Here is a 16,892-nt window from a genome sequence, read left to right as displayed (position 1 = left end):
CCCTTGGGACTCGTGAGTCTCCTGGAAGGGGCCATCTTCTTTCAAAAATTGATTCAGTAGAGATATGAGTTATGGATTTTTATAATAAAAACTGAACGGGAAACAGTAAGAAGACTTGTGTGGTAACACAAAAAGTAAAGAAAAAATGAGAGACTATCCCTTCAAGAACCTTGAGATCTCACAGCTTATGAGTCAATGACGCAGAGAGGAAGTTGGTGGTGCTGAGCTGGGATAGGTAAGTATTCAGACGAAGATGTCAGAAGTTGAGAAAGCGCCCTGTCAGGTGTGAATCCGCTGTCGCTCGAGCATCCCATTCCCCCTGATCCCAACAAACTGGATGCTTCCTGGTAGTTAAATAAAGCTTTGATGATTTTAAATGGAGAGTGCCACTGACTGCTAACTTCTCCTATCTCAGACTTCTGTGGGAAACTGTCAGCAGGTTTAATTGTGAAAATCCGGTGACCGGTTTCCTTTAAAGGGCTTTTCCAACAAAATTGGGGGTCTAGCTTCATGAATAGGACCATGGCATAGAGAATTTGCTTGTTGATTGTAGAGGTTGAAGGATATCCACAAAGTATGATAGATCCTTTAAACTTTACCAGTACCAGTCGCATATTCAGCCTTATATGACATAAAATGCATTTAATATATAATTTGTAAAGCATTTTATTCCTCTTCCTAGCTGGGTCCTGTGAAGAAGGAGCGGTCTCTGCGACCATACAGTTGCTTCCAGTCGCCCAGTGCTCAGTTCCCAGACAGAGGACCCCCCATATCATTTTTAAGGCGAGCATCTCAGGTGTCTCAAGACTCACGCTATGATATAGGCGTAGGACAATCCTGCACTGATAACGCCATGACACCAACAGCGCCCTTCACACCCCCACTGCCTCCACGTAATCCCATAAGAGGTAAGTAAATAAAACCTTCAGGGAGAAAGTGACTCTCAACGTACACTAACATTTTCCAAGTCTAAAAACTTAAAAACAGAAATTGTTTGAGCGCACATTCATAGAGATATCTCTTCTGTCTAATCATTCATATGAGGTGGATGTGAGCCTCCACCCTACTGTAAGTCCTGGAGATAGCGCATGGAAAAATCTTATTGGGCCTTATTTACTAAGGGTCCGAGGAACGTTTAACGCAAAAGCAGAAACATGTCTGGAAAGTTGTTTACTGCTTTAGAAACATATTGCCATAGGATATTATGGGGACACAGTGTAATTCTATGGGAGAATGCTTTGTCATTGTTTGTGCTGAAATGTATCCACTCCACCCGCTGGTAGAAGGTAGATATAGATATAACGCTCACAGGTCCTGGTGTCCTGCAATTAGGGATCAGAGTTTGGAAGAGGATACACCACCATAGACTCTGGGCTCCTAGCCAGAGTACCAGCCTTCAGAGAAAGAGAGGGACAGCTAGCTGAGGCCTTTCCTCAGCATTAACCCTTCTTCTGCCAGGGAGCGAATTGGAGAAGTCAGCCCTTGGATTTGTTTGTATTGATTTACACCTGAATTTCCTCAGTAAGGCTATATTCACACTGCCGTGAGCCCGCCGCACCGTAGCACGGCGGGCACACGGCAGCGCGGGGAGAGGAGGAGGAGGTGAGTGCAAGTTATGGCGCACGGTTATGGCGCAAGTTATGGCGCACGGTGCTGTAATATGGGAAAAGATAGGACATGTCCTATCTTTTCCCAGGCTACGGAGCGGTACGGTGCCGCACGTGTGCTGCACGGTACCGCTCCCGTACAGGGCCTTGAGCCCATAGAAGTGTATGGGGGACGTATATCGGCCGTATATACGTCCCCCATACATGTGTGTGAATGCAGCCTTAAGAAGCCGACTGTTCACTGCAGAATCTGAATTTCTGGACTTATTTTCTATTGGGGTGAACCACACCTTACCAACTCTTTAACACATGGTGACACCTCAATGGTTTTTGGCAGACTCAGCATAGCATTGGGCTCATCCCTAACTTGGGGACTAAATAGGGAACAGAGGAGATCTTGTACCTTACTATTCTATGTAGGAGACTTCTGTATTCACATACCTGAACACACTCACTTTTTTGGCAGCTACACACAGAGAGCACATGACCTGTCCCTCCAAAGTGAGCAGCTCCTTCCCTCTGTGGGACTGTCCTGTCAACAATTCAACAGAATCACAGGAAAAATCTGCTAAACTGTAGATAGGCTAAACTGAGGAGGATAGCAGAGAAACTGCTGCACATCAAGATAAAAGGCAAAGTTGTTCTACCTTCCAAGAGCTATTGAGTTGTGGAAAAATATATATATACATTGGAGTTGTGCTTGAAAGAGAAGCCAAGTTTAGAACATATTCAAAGCATCTTAATATCCAGGCAATTGATCAGACATGCTTGCAGTAGGATTTCTGTAGTCGGTGTGCCTTTGGTTTGCTATAAAGCCAAAAAAGAGAGGTTTTCTTCTCATTTCTATGCAGTCCTGGACAATGGCACGATGGGAACTTGGTCTCAGAGCTGAGGATCTCGCCAAATCCTGGTTGGTCCCCTCCTCTCTGCTGTCCTAGAAAATGAAAAAGTCATGAAAGGTTGGAGAAACCAAACACAACATGGGAAGCCCAGTTTGATCTTAGTTTGTTATTTCAAAGCCCTTAATAAAGTGGGATTTTAGGATTACAGGGATTTAATATTATATATATAGATATATATATACGAGCCAATGCATGTCTATTGTTCTTTGTTCCTCAGCTCCTAATGTACCACCACCTCCTCCTCCTGCCAGTCCCTCACCTGTCCCCAAAAAGCTGCCTGCCACACCTCCCCTGACTACAAAGCACAAGAGGGCACTATCAGAGCCTGCGCCCGTCATCCCGCACAGCCCCTCCAGTCAGAGCACTCTGCAATTTGGTAAGGGGGATCTTTATGTAGGTTGTTGTAAGCTGCTGTATTCAGGCTACAGGATAGGATTTGTCCTTCCTTACTTTTTTTCTGCATGGTTATTGTTTTCCGTTTGCTGGATAAATAGGCCCCATTTATCAGGCAGCCTGGTGTACAAGCCCTGAAATAGTCGCGATTTCTGACGCAGGGCCAGGAATTGCACCTTTTTCCCCCATTACACCACCTCCACACCAGGTGATCGCACAGGCGGCGGCTCGGTGGCTCGGTGTGGGGCATTTCTACAATTCTCACCCATGTGAGAGCCCCGCTGCAGCATCGCATCTGCCTGCCAGGATTTATACAAAGGCCGGACCTTCCTTATAGATCCAGCAGGGGGCACCATCATACACAAGCGATAAGTTGTGCTATGTATGATACATGTGCACCAACGTGCTAAAATTAAAGGGCTGCACCATTATTTTGTATGTTATTCGATTATAATTTAAGAATGCATTCAGAAACATCCTAAATGTATCTCAGAAATAATATATGACCTCTACCATTGGGTCTCCTTGTATCTACAAAGTTGTCTTTGTATTCCAGATTACGTATCATGTTGCACTTCTCCATCCAAATTTCTCCAGTCGGAAGTTGTATCTCGGAGACCAAGGTAAATATCAAGTATTCATTACCATGTGTGGGTTCCCATTCCCCATCATTAACTTATTCTTTATACTGTGGATTGGAATGTTTGATTTATGGGTAAAATTAAAAATATATGTAGAATTAAATTTATCATTAAAATCCATCATGATAAACCAGGGACATTACTCATACATCCAGGCACCGTGACTATAGTAATCTTCTTATACTTGTTATCTATGGCCTCCTTCCTACTAAAATCAACTTTCAAAATCATGCTAATGCATTAGAATGTCTCTAAATGTGTTACCATAACCCCTCTTGCAGTAGCTTCACAGCTGTTACACTGTTTCCCCATCCCCCTGCTGCCCCAGCACCTCCTTCTAACTGCTGTAATCTCACAGCAGATGGGAGTTATAGCACAAAGTGGTCCTGCACAGTGTAACAGCCAGTGAAGCTACAGCACCTACAGAGCCATTCTACCTTTTTGCATCATTTTAAAAGTTGATTTTAAATGGAAGGAGGCCATGGATAATGCATCCTGATAAACCAGGGACATTACTCATAGATCCAGGCACTGTGACCGTGGTAATCTTCTTATATTTGTTATCCGTAGCCTCCTTCTTTTTAAAATCAACTTTTACAATTTTGCTAATGAGCTGAAGGGGCTCTAAGGGACGTTACCAGAACCCCTCCATGCTGTAGCTTCACCCCTCCCACACCAAACTGACGAGTGCCCTATATCATCATGTTCCGTTGCCACTATTTAAAAAACAAACACTTATACTTAATGGAATATTCTCATCTCGTCTGGATATTTTATTTGATTAATCTGCTACATATATACTTTTCTTCAATTGAATACTATTAAAAAATTGTTTCTGTATGAAGATGATTGCCCTTAAGTTTTATTATATTTTCCCTTAGAAGCGAGTTTGTTGACCTTGGATACGACCGCCCCTGCTGGAGTATTTGCACAAAGAAACAAATTTTCTTTTTCATATGAAATGTCAGGGAGTTACTGCATGTCCCAGAGTTGTCTTATGATAATGAACACTGAATCTAACTGGTCAGGCAGGACTCAATAGTCCATGTGTGTCCACCGCTGCCAGAGTGCGGGGTGGTCGTATCCAAAAACAGCTGTCCTCTGTTTCAAAGGGACCCCATGAATACATTCATGGGAAATTATAGTCACACATGTATACTTTTGTGATAACAAACAATTGAAGAAAAGGATATGGCAGCTTAATTAAAATAATAAAATAAATGAGTTTAAAGAGGCGCATCAGGCTGTGGTGCTTCCAGAACCTTCGAGTTGTCTCATTGAAGCCAGCTTAGAACATCATGGCTTCATTGCGCAGGCACCGGAGCTACGGCGCATGCGCTATGAAGTAAGGGAATACCACACTGGCTTTACAGGATGGAGCAAGAGCTTATGGTATCAGGAGGATTACGGTATGACATCTTTATTTTATGGGTTAAACAGCTGATAGTTTAACACTTTTATACCTTGTGTCCTTCAGCATTGGATCTCCGAAGCTCAGTAGTCTTCATGAAGTGCCAGAAATCCCACCAAAAGGTATATGCTCCTAGATTTTTTTTTCCGCAAGTATTTCCGATGATCCATATAAAATGGTAAGATTTAAGATTGTTTTCTCTATATTTGCCAGTTGATTACAGAACAGAAGGATTTCAGAAACCAGGAAACCAAAGATCAACTCAGAGTAATATCTCTCCAGGGTCCTCTGCACAAGAGCTCTATCATGTCCCCACCCCCAGCCAGGAGCCCCCCCTACCCATGCCACGGAGGATGAGCCTGGTGAGAGAGCTCTGATAACTGTCTTTAGTGGAAAGACTTGATATATGTGATTTCTGTATCAATTCCTAGATCCGATTTTCCAGATCTCTGTTTGCTGTCATTCTATAGGAAGCTTCACTGTTTACTTCCAGTGGATAGAAATCAATCCCTGGTCATGGGATGTCACACAGGTGCACAGCTCATTATATCCCTGGTCATGTGATGTCACACAGGTGCACGGCTCATTATATCCCTGGTCCTGTGATGTCAGACAGGTGCAGGGCTCGTTACATCTCAGTCATGTGATGTCACACAGGTGCATGGCTTGTTATATCCCTGGTTATGTGATGTCACACAGGTGCAGGGCTCGTTACATCCCAGTCATGTGATGTCACACAGGTGCACGGCTTGTTATGCACCTTAGTGGCATCACATGACCAGGGAAATAATGAGCCGTGCACCTGTGTGACATCACATGACCCGGGAGATAATGAGCCATGCACCTGTGTGACATCACATGACCCGGGAGATAATGAGCCATGCACCTGTGTGACATCACATAACCCGGGAGATAATGAGCCATGCACATGTGTGACATCACATAACCTGGGAGATAATGAGCCATGCACCTGTGGGACACATTCTTATCCACAGGAAGTAAACAGTGAAGCTTTCTATAATTCATATCAGGTTTCTACAGTGGTCACTTTGGGTACTTCTGATGTGACACGTAGGCTTCATAAGGGGGGTGCATAAGGACTGAGCTTCCTCTGCAACCCAGCGGCACCCCGCAGTAGTGATTATGGGGTGCCGATAGTGTCACGGGTCCACGTGCCCAGGGTCCACGGGCTGTCATGACTTAGTCATGGAAGATATAATCCACTCAACTTCATTAAAAAAAACAAAAAAAAAAAACAATAGAGTCTAAAAAAAAAGTAGCAAGAAACAGCAAAACACACAAAAATCACCTTCCCCCGAGTACGTCTGTACCATCCCAGGCTACAAAACTGTAGGATGTCAGATATCAGATTTGCGCTCTTTTTTTAATTCACAGAAATTTTCACCAGTAGAACATATGAATCCCAAAATTGTGCTATGGAGAACTACATTTTGTCGCAAAACAAAAAAAAAAAACAAGACCCCCCCATACGTGTATAGTGATAGAAACATCACAAAGTTATGTCGTGGGCATTAGTGTAGAAAACAGGTGTGGAGATAAGGGGTTAAATGACAGCAAGCAGAGATCTAGAAAACGGTGAGAAACGTCTGCGCATTATTATTAGAAGATAGATTTCAGAGTTTTGTGAAGTCGCTTGTTATATTGGCACAGATTCCGCTTCCCCTCTTATGGCTCGCGCTGTATGGATGTGCCTAATGTCTTTGTGTTTTTTCTGCCCTTTTATAGAGTAAGCCAAAGCTGCGTCGGGTGAAGGCTTTATTCGACTGCACTGCAGATAGAGAAGATGAGCTGACATTTACTATAGGAGAAATTATTGTAGTCACAGAAGAGGAGGATCAGAACTGGTGGGTAAGTACCTGACCATGTGCAGAGCCTTTCATTCAGGAGTTGTCCACTTTGAGCAAACAATTACATAGCATATATGGTTGGAAAATACACTTGTCCATCAAGTTCAACAAAGGAAGGGAAGGGATTGGATGAGGAAGGGATTTAGGGGAAACAATTCTATATAACACATCCATCAAGGTTATTTAGATGAAAAAAGCATCTAGACTCCTCTTGAAGCTCTCTGCTGTCCCTGCTGTGACCAGCACCTGAGGCAGGCTATTCCACAGATTGACAGTTCTCATAGTTAAAAAGCCTTGTTTTCTCCTGATGCAGACAGCGCCCCCTTGTCTTTTGATTTGATTTACCTGGAACAACTGCGCAGACGGCAGATTCGTCGGACGAGGGCGCGCAGCTACGTGGAGCTGCACGCCGAAGATGGTGAAGTTACATGGCGCGGCTACTCCACGCCCCAGTAGCCGCATAAAAAAAATTGGCATACAAGGCTAATAAAACTTACTAAAAAAAAGTGCGGGGATGTGAGGATTACCCCTTAAAAGGGCTATCCTCACGTCCCATTGATCCACCTACCACCCGATCTCCCTTTATAGGTAGATTTGTGGTGGTAGGTTCCCTTTAAAGAGGTTTTCCCACTGCCGATCAGTGGGGGTCTCAGCGATGAGACCCCCATAGATCACGAAAAAGAGGGGTCCGATGGGGTCCCACGTACCTCCCTCGGACCCCTCGTCACTCCATCAGAATAATGGTGCTGCGCATGACCGTTCTGCTCCATTAATCTCTATGGAGTTGACGGAGATCTTGGAGCGCAGCGCTCGGCTATTTCCGTCAGCTCCATAGAGATTAAGGGAGCAGAACGATCATGTGCAGCCGTCTGCTCTATTAGTCTGACAGAGCGACGAGGGGTCCAATAGAGGTACGTGAGACCCCATCGAACCCCTCGTTTTCGTGATCTATGGGGGTCTCAGCACTGAGACCCCCACTGATCAGCAAGTTAGGCCCCATTCCCTGGATAGGGCGTAACTTTTGTTCGTGGGAAAACCCCTTTAATCATGTCCGCTCTTTGTCATCTTTTTTCAAGACTAAATAAATCCAGTTGTTTTAATCTTTCCTCATAACTGAGACCCTCCAGAGCCCTTATCATTTTTGTGGCTCTTCGTAGTACCCTCTACGGGCATCCTTTTGTATGGACTGGTGAGGTCAGGGCTGGTGAGGCAATGATTTGTGTAATGAAAATGTATACAATGTTTATCAATGTTCCGTATAAAGAATTTCTAGATCTTCTTATATCCCTGGTCATGTGATGCTGGACAAGTACAAAGCTTCTCATACCACACAGCTCTGATTACTCGAATATCAATTATTTGCTGAAAGTGGACAACCCCTTTAAGGTTCTTGCCTGAATCAACAACAAAGACCTCTAGAACAATAGGTGGAGAGGTTGCATGTTCCTCCCTTTAGGTCAGTGGTGTTATATGCATGTATGATGACAATGGGCTGTACTGCTTGCCCCAATGTGGATAGTGTCAGAGTGTGTAGAGACACACCCCTCATCTGGTAACGCCCAGTTGACAGTCTATGTATAAATGTGTCCATGACTGGAGAGACAATAAATTATTCACTTGTATACAAAACATTACAACTAATTCTGGGCTTCACTTTGATTTTTCCTAGAATGGCTACATAGATGGACAGCTCCACAGAAGAGGCGTTTTCCCAGCATCCTTTGTGCATATTTTGACCGACTAATGAGCACAATCCAATGGGCATCTAACATGCTAATAGAAAAATTAAGGATTTTAATTGTATATAAAATATAGAGAGAGACTGCTGTGTCTCTATATGGACCGGTGACGGACTAGACAGCGGCTGAGATGATGGAGAAAAGTTTGGGACGTGGGTCAGGGGCGTGGGGCTTTTTGGTTGTTCACCTTCCAATGAAACGTAACTACACCCTAAGATACAAGGGGGTGGAGGAGAGACCTGCATATGATGCTTGTGCTGTGCCTTGTAATGCAATAGCTTTGTGTGATTTCTACAAACATATTCTTATTGTGTCTGCTTAGCCCCTAGATGACTATACAGTGTATATCACACAACACAACGGAAGTGGAGCTCACTCTTCACTGTCATTGGACGGACACATCAGCTACCGGATCCTTATCCATAAATGACCAAATGTCCATCTCTTAATCCTTCCATTATTCATAGTATTGTATTCTCAGCTGTGTGTATACAAGATCTATCAGTACAGTGGTGGCGGGCACCACCTCTCCTGTCAGGTAGTTACTTATAGGAAACCTACCATCGAAATCCATCATGATAAACCAGGGACACTTACTCATAGATCCAGGCACCGTGACTATAGTAATCTTCTTATACTTGTCATCTATGGCCTCCTTCCTACTAAAATCAACTTTCAAAATTATGCTAATGCATTAGAATGGCTCTAAATGTGTTACCAGAACCCCTCCTACAGTAGCTTCACAGCTGTTACACTGTTTCCCCATCCCCCTGCTCCCCCAACACCTCCTTCTACCTGCTGTAATCTCACAGCAGAGAGGAGTTATAGCACAAAGGGGGAAGTGCTCCTGCACAGTGTAGCGGCCAGAATAGCTACAGCACCTACAGAGCCATTCTGCCATATTTGCATCATTTTAAAAGGAAGGAGGACATGGATAATAAATACAAATGTCTCCCCATTCTCCTGCTGCCCCAGCACCTCCTTCTACCTGCTGTAATCTCACAGCAGATGGGAGTTATAGCACAAAGTGGGGGGGGGGAAGTGCTCTGGCACAGTGCAACAGCTAGTGAAGCTACAGCACCTCCAGAGCCTTTCTGCCTTATTTGCATAATTTTAATAGGAAGGAGGCCATGGATAATGCATATAAGAAGATTGTCACAGACTTTGGTTTATCATGGTTGATATTGATGGTAGATTTCCCTTTAAATGGGAAGTTTTTGTCGGTATTATTAATATATATTTTTTTATAAAGGATGCACCCTTTTCAATTCTCCTTTTGATCCCCACTGGTCCCTACCACCTGATGTAATGGCAATAGTAGAGAAATGACCATTCAACCAATGATTTCCCACCATGGTCAGTGATTGGCTGATTGGTAATTTCCTCTACTTCCTGTTTCCTTTTCACACAGCAAGGAACCTGAAATGCTATCTGTAAGGGTCCGGTGACTCGTGGAGGTGATCACTCTGCTCTTTTTTTTTAATTTAACAAATGGACAACCCCTTTATGATTGATAAACATTTGTTTTCCTGATTATTAATTATTTGAATAACAGGTTCAAAAGATTAAAAGCTCTCCTGCGATTCTGCAACCATTATGTCACACTTTCATTGACTTGAATACAAATTTGACATATCTCCACCGATTTTGCAGACATCAGAAGGAAGTGATGTCATTTGCTCCGCCTCTTTTACTACAATGAAGCCATCCCCCATATCTCTACAGTACGTGTCCCATCAGGGAACTAGTTCCTCCCAATATCGAGGGAACATGGGAGGACCTCAGATAAACATTGATAAGGGCTTTTATAGAATAATCAGGGTTTATGACGTGTTTGGTATTTTTGTGTTTCTGTCCCCTCCGACCCTGCACAAGATATTTTACCTTGTAAATAGTCCTTAAAAGGCTCAGGTCAAGAGGAGCTGACACATCAGCAGATAGTACATGGCAAAGCCAATGAATGAGCCCTCTGCAAATCCAATGTTTTATTTCAAACTGTGTCTACATCTTAAAGGAATAATATGTAAAATACATGCCCATTTAGACGCACTTAAAGGAAATGTGCCACCAGGATGAAGGATTGTAAACCAAGCACACTGACATACTGGTGTGTTCCCTCTTGCCGCATCTGCTCTTTTTTTGGCTTCTTATGCCCTGGTATTTACTAAAAAAGGCTTTTAAAACAATGCAAATAAGCCTGAGGGGCTCCAAGCTTTTTATGTTAATGGAGCTAGGAGCCCTTCAGAATCATTAGCATAATTTTTAAAACCTTTTTTTACCTTAAAAATAGAGGTATAAGAAGCTTAAAGAAGATCAGATGCTGCCAGAGGGGGCACACACCAGTATGTTAGTGTGCTTGGTTTACAATCCTTTATCCTGGTGGTAGATTTCCTTTAAAGGAACAGTAAACCTAAAAAATAATTTTTTTTGTATGGTAATCCTCACTGGGTTGCATTTGCTGTAGGATTTGGGCAGTCTAGGTCATTCTGCTCCAATCTCCATGGCTAGAGAGGAGGGGTCGCACTGTAATGGGATAATAGGGAGGCTCCTGCTCCAGCCAGTTGTCCTACACCATGTCCTGTGAGGAGAATATGGCAGGAATTGGAGATGTCATTTTATATTTCTTAGTTTTATATGTAACATTAGGCACATAGGAAAAGATGACAGGAGGAGGTGTGTAGGGGATTTTCTTAGTTTCTGCTTTTATAATGAATAACTCCAAACTCTAACTCTTTGTATCCTTTACTATGTTTTGCTGCAGTCAGAACGGTTTCTCTGGCCGTTACAATGAGTAATCATTTCTGTAAGTTTCCAAAACCTTCCATTCTTAGTAGTTTCTGGACTCCGAGGTGGGTGGTACCGAGCTCTCAGATTTTACCCAGGATACTCCTCCTGATAACAAAGGAGCTATGACGTTCCGAAACTTCATCCAACAGCACTGGAATGAGTACAGCGGAATCTATTACAGAATGCACACTGTTGGTAAAATGTCTTCTTTAAAGGGGTTGGTCACTCTTTTACATAAGTTGTCCATGTGCCTTTACTGCCTTATTGATAATAATCCCTGAATGTTTATCAAGTGATTCAGCTTTTATTATACTTACTTTAGCGCTGCCTGTGGATCTTTGTTTACATGTCTGAGCACTGATGAATAGGAGGAGCTGTAGCAGGAGATTATGACTCTTGTCTTGTTCCCTCCCCTCTTCCTGTCACTGGCAGTAAGGACGGACAATGATAATAGAGAGACAGTGGCAAAGGCCATGAGGACAGCCCAGAGCAGTGAGAGAGAGGAAGCTGTAAATATATATATATAGAGAGAGAGGACAGCAAGGTGAGAACAAGGATCTCTATCTGGCTGTGAGCAATCACCCTGTCAGGAATTTGATCTTATATTCATGAATATTATCATTAGGTCCTGGCAGGGTGATTGTTCATGGACAGATAGAGATCACATGACCCTGCATCTGTGGCCATTTTATGGACAGGAATGTCTGGCTGATGAGGTAAAAGACAGGAGGCTTCACTTTAAATATTAGTAAAGCGGAGCAGAACTATTAATAGATGTATATTGGTAAATTACCTAATATCTTGACACCCCTCACTTACACCCACATTACAAAATACATAAGGTAAAGTGGCCAACCCCTTTAACAATCTAATTGAGTGACTCCCACTGTGATTTCTACATAAGGCAGAATATGGACTGTCTTAATAAAATAACCCTTAAATGGTTTCGTTTCTGGAAAGTAATTTCTAACCCAAAAACTGTGTAACGTAACAAAGGTCCAGGAGCCCAATGTCTTATAGCGGTTGTCTGGAGGTTGAAAAACATGGCTGCTTTCTTCCAGAAACAGCGCCACCCTTGACCATGGTTTGTACTGGTATTGCAGCTCAGCTAAATAGAAATCATTAGGACTTAGCTGCAATACCAAGCACTACCCATACTCAGGAGAGGAGCTGTTTTTGGAAGAATGTTATTGAAGCCATGTTATTCAACTTATGGACAACCCCTTTAAGCTTGGGACCAACAAGGAGAGGATAACAAACTCCTGTTCTACCCAGTGGCGTAACTAGAAGCTGATGGGCCCCAGTGCAAAGTCTGTGCCAGGCCCCTGACTATAATGTATGGTTTATAGTAATAGTCTTCTCATATGGGAAAGTGACACCATAAGGGCCCCTAAACCTCTTGGGCCCAGGTGCGACCGCACCCTCTGCACCCCCTCAAGTTACACCCCTGGTTCTACCACCATGACAAAATATCTGAACTGATAAAACCGGAGAATTCGTTGTCGCCTCAGATATTCACTGTTGTAGTCTCTAGACCCCCATACACACTAGATCGGTGGCCAAGCCCAATAAAGTTGGTGGGTTCAGCCTATAGTTACCTAAGGATGGGAAAGTTTACAAAACTTGGGTGAAAGTGTTAACAATTTTTGAAATGTTTACAAAACATCCAATTAAAGACCAGATACAGTATTAGCAGTGTATTTGTATCTATACATTTTATTATATTTTTATGCTAATTAAATACTAATTATCTAAGTTAGAGATCAATGAGGCCACTACATCTAGGGTATTTTTTTGTGGGAATTTTTGAGGATTTTTGGAACTTCTACTATTTTGGCTATTTTTGAACACATTTTCCACTGGCTGTGGCCATATTGAGGGTAAGGGGATCTGATAGCGAGTCGCTGCATGGATGGAAGCGTTTTCATGATGGACTATATAGACAAGTAGGTTTCTGGTATACTGCATGTACTGAGATGAGAACTAATAAAGTTATTTTCCTACCATCCAGCCGATTGTGTTTACAGGTTGTGTGTGTGAAATATTATATCTATATGAAGATCGTTGGCTAAGACAGAATTGTATGAACATATATATCGCCCCTTCTGTGTCCTATATATACCTGCTGTAAATACATCCGTGCACATAACAATAGATCAGGTAATATATGTAATATATACATATCTCTATTTATGCAAAAATGTTTATCTTGCCAAGAAAAAAAAAAATAAACTAATGATTGTATCAATAAATGTGTGTGCTGTGCTTCCAACATTGCATACTAAGTATGGCTTAAAGGGGCGGTTTCAAGAACATTTTATTGATTGGCTTATTTTAGGATAACTCATCAATATCAGATCGCTGGGGTACAGCTGTCGAAACACATGTTGGTTTTTGATAGGGCGCTGCAACTTCTTAAAAGTGTGAAGTTTATAAAGTTTTGTTCCATAGCCGCTATAGCTGAAAACTTTGGAAAACTGTGGAATTCTGGTTGCTAAGAAGGATCCGTAGAGGGAAAGAGGAGATGCAGTCTATGGATTGAGAGGTCACTGAAGTGTGGGGCTATGCTCTGTGCTAGTCCTGGTCTTTGCTCATTAATTACAGGAAGCAGCAGCAGCAGATCCTTCGTGTCTGCTCTGTCTACATTCTGCTCTCATGTTCCCTCTTCCCTTGCAGCTGCTCAGTCTAATAAAGAATATGTGATCATCCATAAGTCTTCCCTGCACACCACCAACTTCTCTCTAGGCTTTGGTAGGGCTATAGTCCGGGAAGTGAAGAGAAGGGTGGAGGATCAGCACAGCAATCTGATATATAGGATAAAAGCTGTTTACTTCTGTGTGTGCTATCTCCAGGGACAGACATGGGCCTTGGGCTGTATGACTATTATAGCCCCTACAAGTGTGGAATCACTTCCCACATCTGGGACTAGAATCAGCTTCTTGGGGAATGGAGGATGTGTCCCTTCTGCTGTTTTAAATCTGCTGTTTCAGGACCTTTGGATGACACACAAAGGTCCGGAAATGGCTCTTTTGTACATGTGTATTGAGAGCGGGAACAGAAGTGAGAGGATTTCATGGGTGAAGGATACATGATATATATTAAAAAAAAAAAACATTCACCACCTTCTGGACCTTAGTCAATCTCCTTTATTTCATATATTTTGCATCAGTTATTGTGAGCCCTAACCAGGAATGGTGGAACCCAATGAGATTAGGTGTAATCGAAAGGTATGCACTTGTCCTATACGGTCTCCACATCTGGGTCTGTCCTACTTTTCAACTGGATTTAGCAACATATTAGATGCAGATTCATTCTCACACTTAAAGGGATTTTCTGGAACAACTGGAAGGCCACAGCACTTCCTTCCAAGTACCACCATTTATAGGTCCGGAGCTCGGTTTTTCACCCGTGAAGCAGTTGAGACTATTTAAAGAGGTGCCAAGTGTCAGAGCCCCTCCAATCTTTGTCTCTTCCATATAGATTGAATAGAGGTGCAGCATCCAAATGCAGCCACCACTTCACTTTCTGTAGCTGTGTGATAAGTTGTGATTGTGAGACAGACACTTAAAGGGGTTGTCCAAATGTCATAAAAATCTAGGAGGGGTGGGAGGGATAAACGTGTACTTGCCTTCCACAGCCGTGCACCTGTAAAGATGTACCAGGTGGCGTGACATGGTGTTGCGTGGGTGTGCTCGGCCGCTCGGAAGTCGGAGTGGGCCTGAAGCGGGCATGGAGGAGCGGAGCGGGGCTGGAGAGGGCATGGAGGAGCGGAGCGGGGCTGGAGAGGGCATGGAGGAGCAGAGCAGGGCTGGAGAGGGCATGAAGGAGCGGAGCATGGCTGGAGAGGGCATGGAGAAGCGGAGCGTGGCTGGAGAGGGCATGGAGGAGCGGAGCGTGGCTGGAGAGGGCATGGAGGAGCGGAGCGTGGCTGGAGAGGGCATGGAGGAGCGGAGCGTGGCTGGAGAGGGCATGGAGGAGCGGAGCGTGGCTGAAGAGGGCATGGAGGAGCGGAGCGTGGCTGGAGAGGGCATGGAGGAGCGGAGCGGGGCTGGAGAGGGCATGGAGGAGCGGAGCGGGTATGGAGGAGCGGAGCGGGGGCTGAAAGGACACTGAAGAACACATTGCAGATGTTTCTGTACATCTGCTAACTTATCCGAAGACACGCATGCTGAACTATGTTCTTCACAATAGTATGTGAAGAACAATATGTGTGAAGAACACATTGCAGATGTTTCCATACATGTGTTCTTCACACATCTTGTTCTTCACATACTATTGTGAAGAACACCGTTCGGCGCACGTGTCTTCTGGCAAATTAGCAGATGTACGGAACATCTGCAATGTGTTCTTCACTGTGTTCTTTCAATGTGTTCTTTCAGTGAAAACATCTGCAATGTGTTCTTCATTAGTGTTCTTCTTTCAATGTGTTCTTTCAGTGAAAAATGCTCAAGTCTCTCATTAACTTCAATGGGGTTCGTTATTGGATACGAGCACTCGAGCATCAGGAAAAGTTCGTCCCGAGTAACGAGCACTCGAACATTTTAGTGCTCGCTCATCTCTAAATGGAATACATAAGAGAAATGTTAATTTGACAGTGGTAATCATCCATCTGACCACATGGTGGCAGAAGAGCTACACACTATGAAGTATTTGTTCTGTTACATCTGGCGGCACCTGTTACTTTTAGGAAAAGGTCCAGAACGTGGTGTAACTACAACATCACCCAGAATCCATTTGTTAGACTAGAGAGGTGCGAAGGGGAGCTTGTTCGGCTCACACGGGAGCAAAATAATATTGTGCCTGGGCCAGAAGTTATAAGTCTGTGAATGTGACTTGTGTACAACTGCTAGTGGTTTTTATGACAGTTGTGTGGGTTATGCCTAAAACCTGCAGCAAATGGTTAATTAATCAACGTTAATGGTTAATAAAACTCATTTAAAGGAAATCTACCATCAAAATCCTTTATGGACACTTACTCAGAGATCCAGACACCGTGACTGTGGTTAACTTCTTATATGTGTAATCTATAGTGGCATTTCTTCTAAAATCAACTTTTAAAATTATGCTAATGAGCCAGAACAGTCAACAACACTGTTACCAAACACCCTCTGTGTTGTAGCTTCACAGGCTGTTTCACTCCCTATCTGTTACTGGTTGGCATACTCCCCCCCTCCCTCTGCCTCATATAATCTCACAGCAGCACAGTTAGTTTCAGCACACAGTGGGAGGGTGGAAGTGTTCCTGCACAGTGTAACAGCCTGTGAAGCTACAACTGTCGTGGAGGTGGCAGAAAAGGTAAAATAATTGCACATGCTGGCATCTGTCATTATTTCAGGGCTTCTACGGCCCTTTTGTGTAATAGAAGACCTGATAAATACCCCCCTCCCATGTCAAGGCGTTATCAAGGAATGTTAGTTGCAGGGATATTTTTTAAATTATATATAAAAAAAATAATTAAAAATATTAGAAATATTAAATAATAATAATTTTTCCCACTGTGGGCCACTAGAGGCAGTAGACACAACACAGCCCATAGAGCAGCTG

At 43.4% G+C, this 16,892-nt stretch overlaps 1 protein-coding gene across 1 annotated transcript in view; it reads left to right on the top strand.

Moving 5' to 3' along the window:
* LOC140064909 (arf-GAP with SH3 domain, ANK repeat and PH domain-containing protein 1-like) overlaps positions 1–13,580 on the top strand; it is a 131,653-nt gene extending 118,073 nt beyond the window's left edge. The window contains exons 22-28 of the mRNA XM_072112231.1: positions 683–908; positions 2,727–2,885; positions 3,459–3,525; positions 5,021–5,076; positions 5,168–5,316; positions 6,701–6,823; positions 8,492–13,580. Coding sequence (XP_071968332.1) covers positions 683–908; positions 2,727–2,885; positions 3,459–3,525; positions 5,021–5,076; positions 5,168–5,316; positions 6,701–6,823; positions 8,492–8,566 — 855 coding nt within the window. The 3' untranslated portion in view covers positions 8,567–13,580. The remainder of the gene's footprint in view (positions 1–682; positions 909–2,726; positions 2,886–3,458; positions 3,526–5,020; positions 5,077–5,167; positions 5,317–6,700; positions 6,824–8,491) is intronic.
* Positions 13,581–16,892: the final 3,312 nt, after the last annotated feature.

This window comes from Engystomops pustulosus, chromosome 6 (assembly GCF_040894005.1).
Source record: "Engystomops pustulosus chromosome 6, aEngPut4.maternal, whole genome shotgun sequence".
In the NCBI taxonomy this organism is placed as follows: domain Eukaryota; kingdom Metazoa; phylum Chordata; class Amphibia; order Anura; family Leptodactylidae; genus Engystomops; species Engystomops pustulosus.
This window is presented reverse-complemented; position numbering and strand designations above follow the sequence as displayed.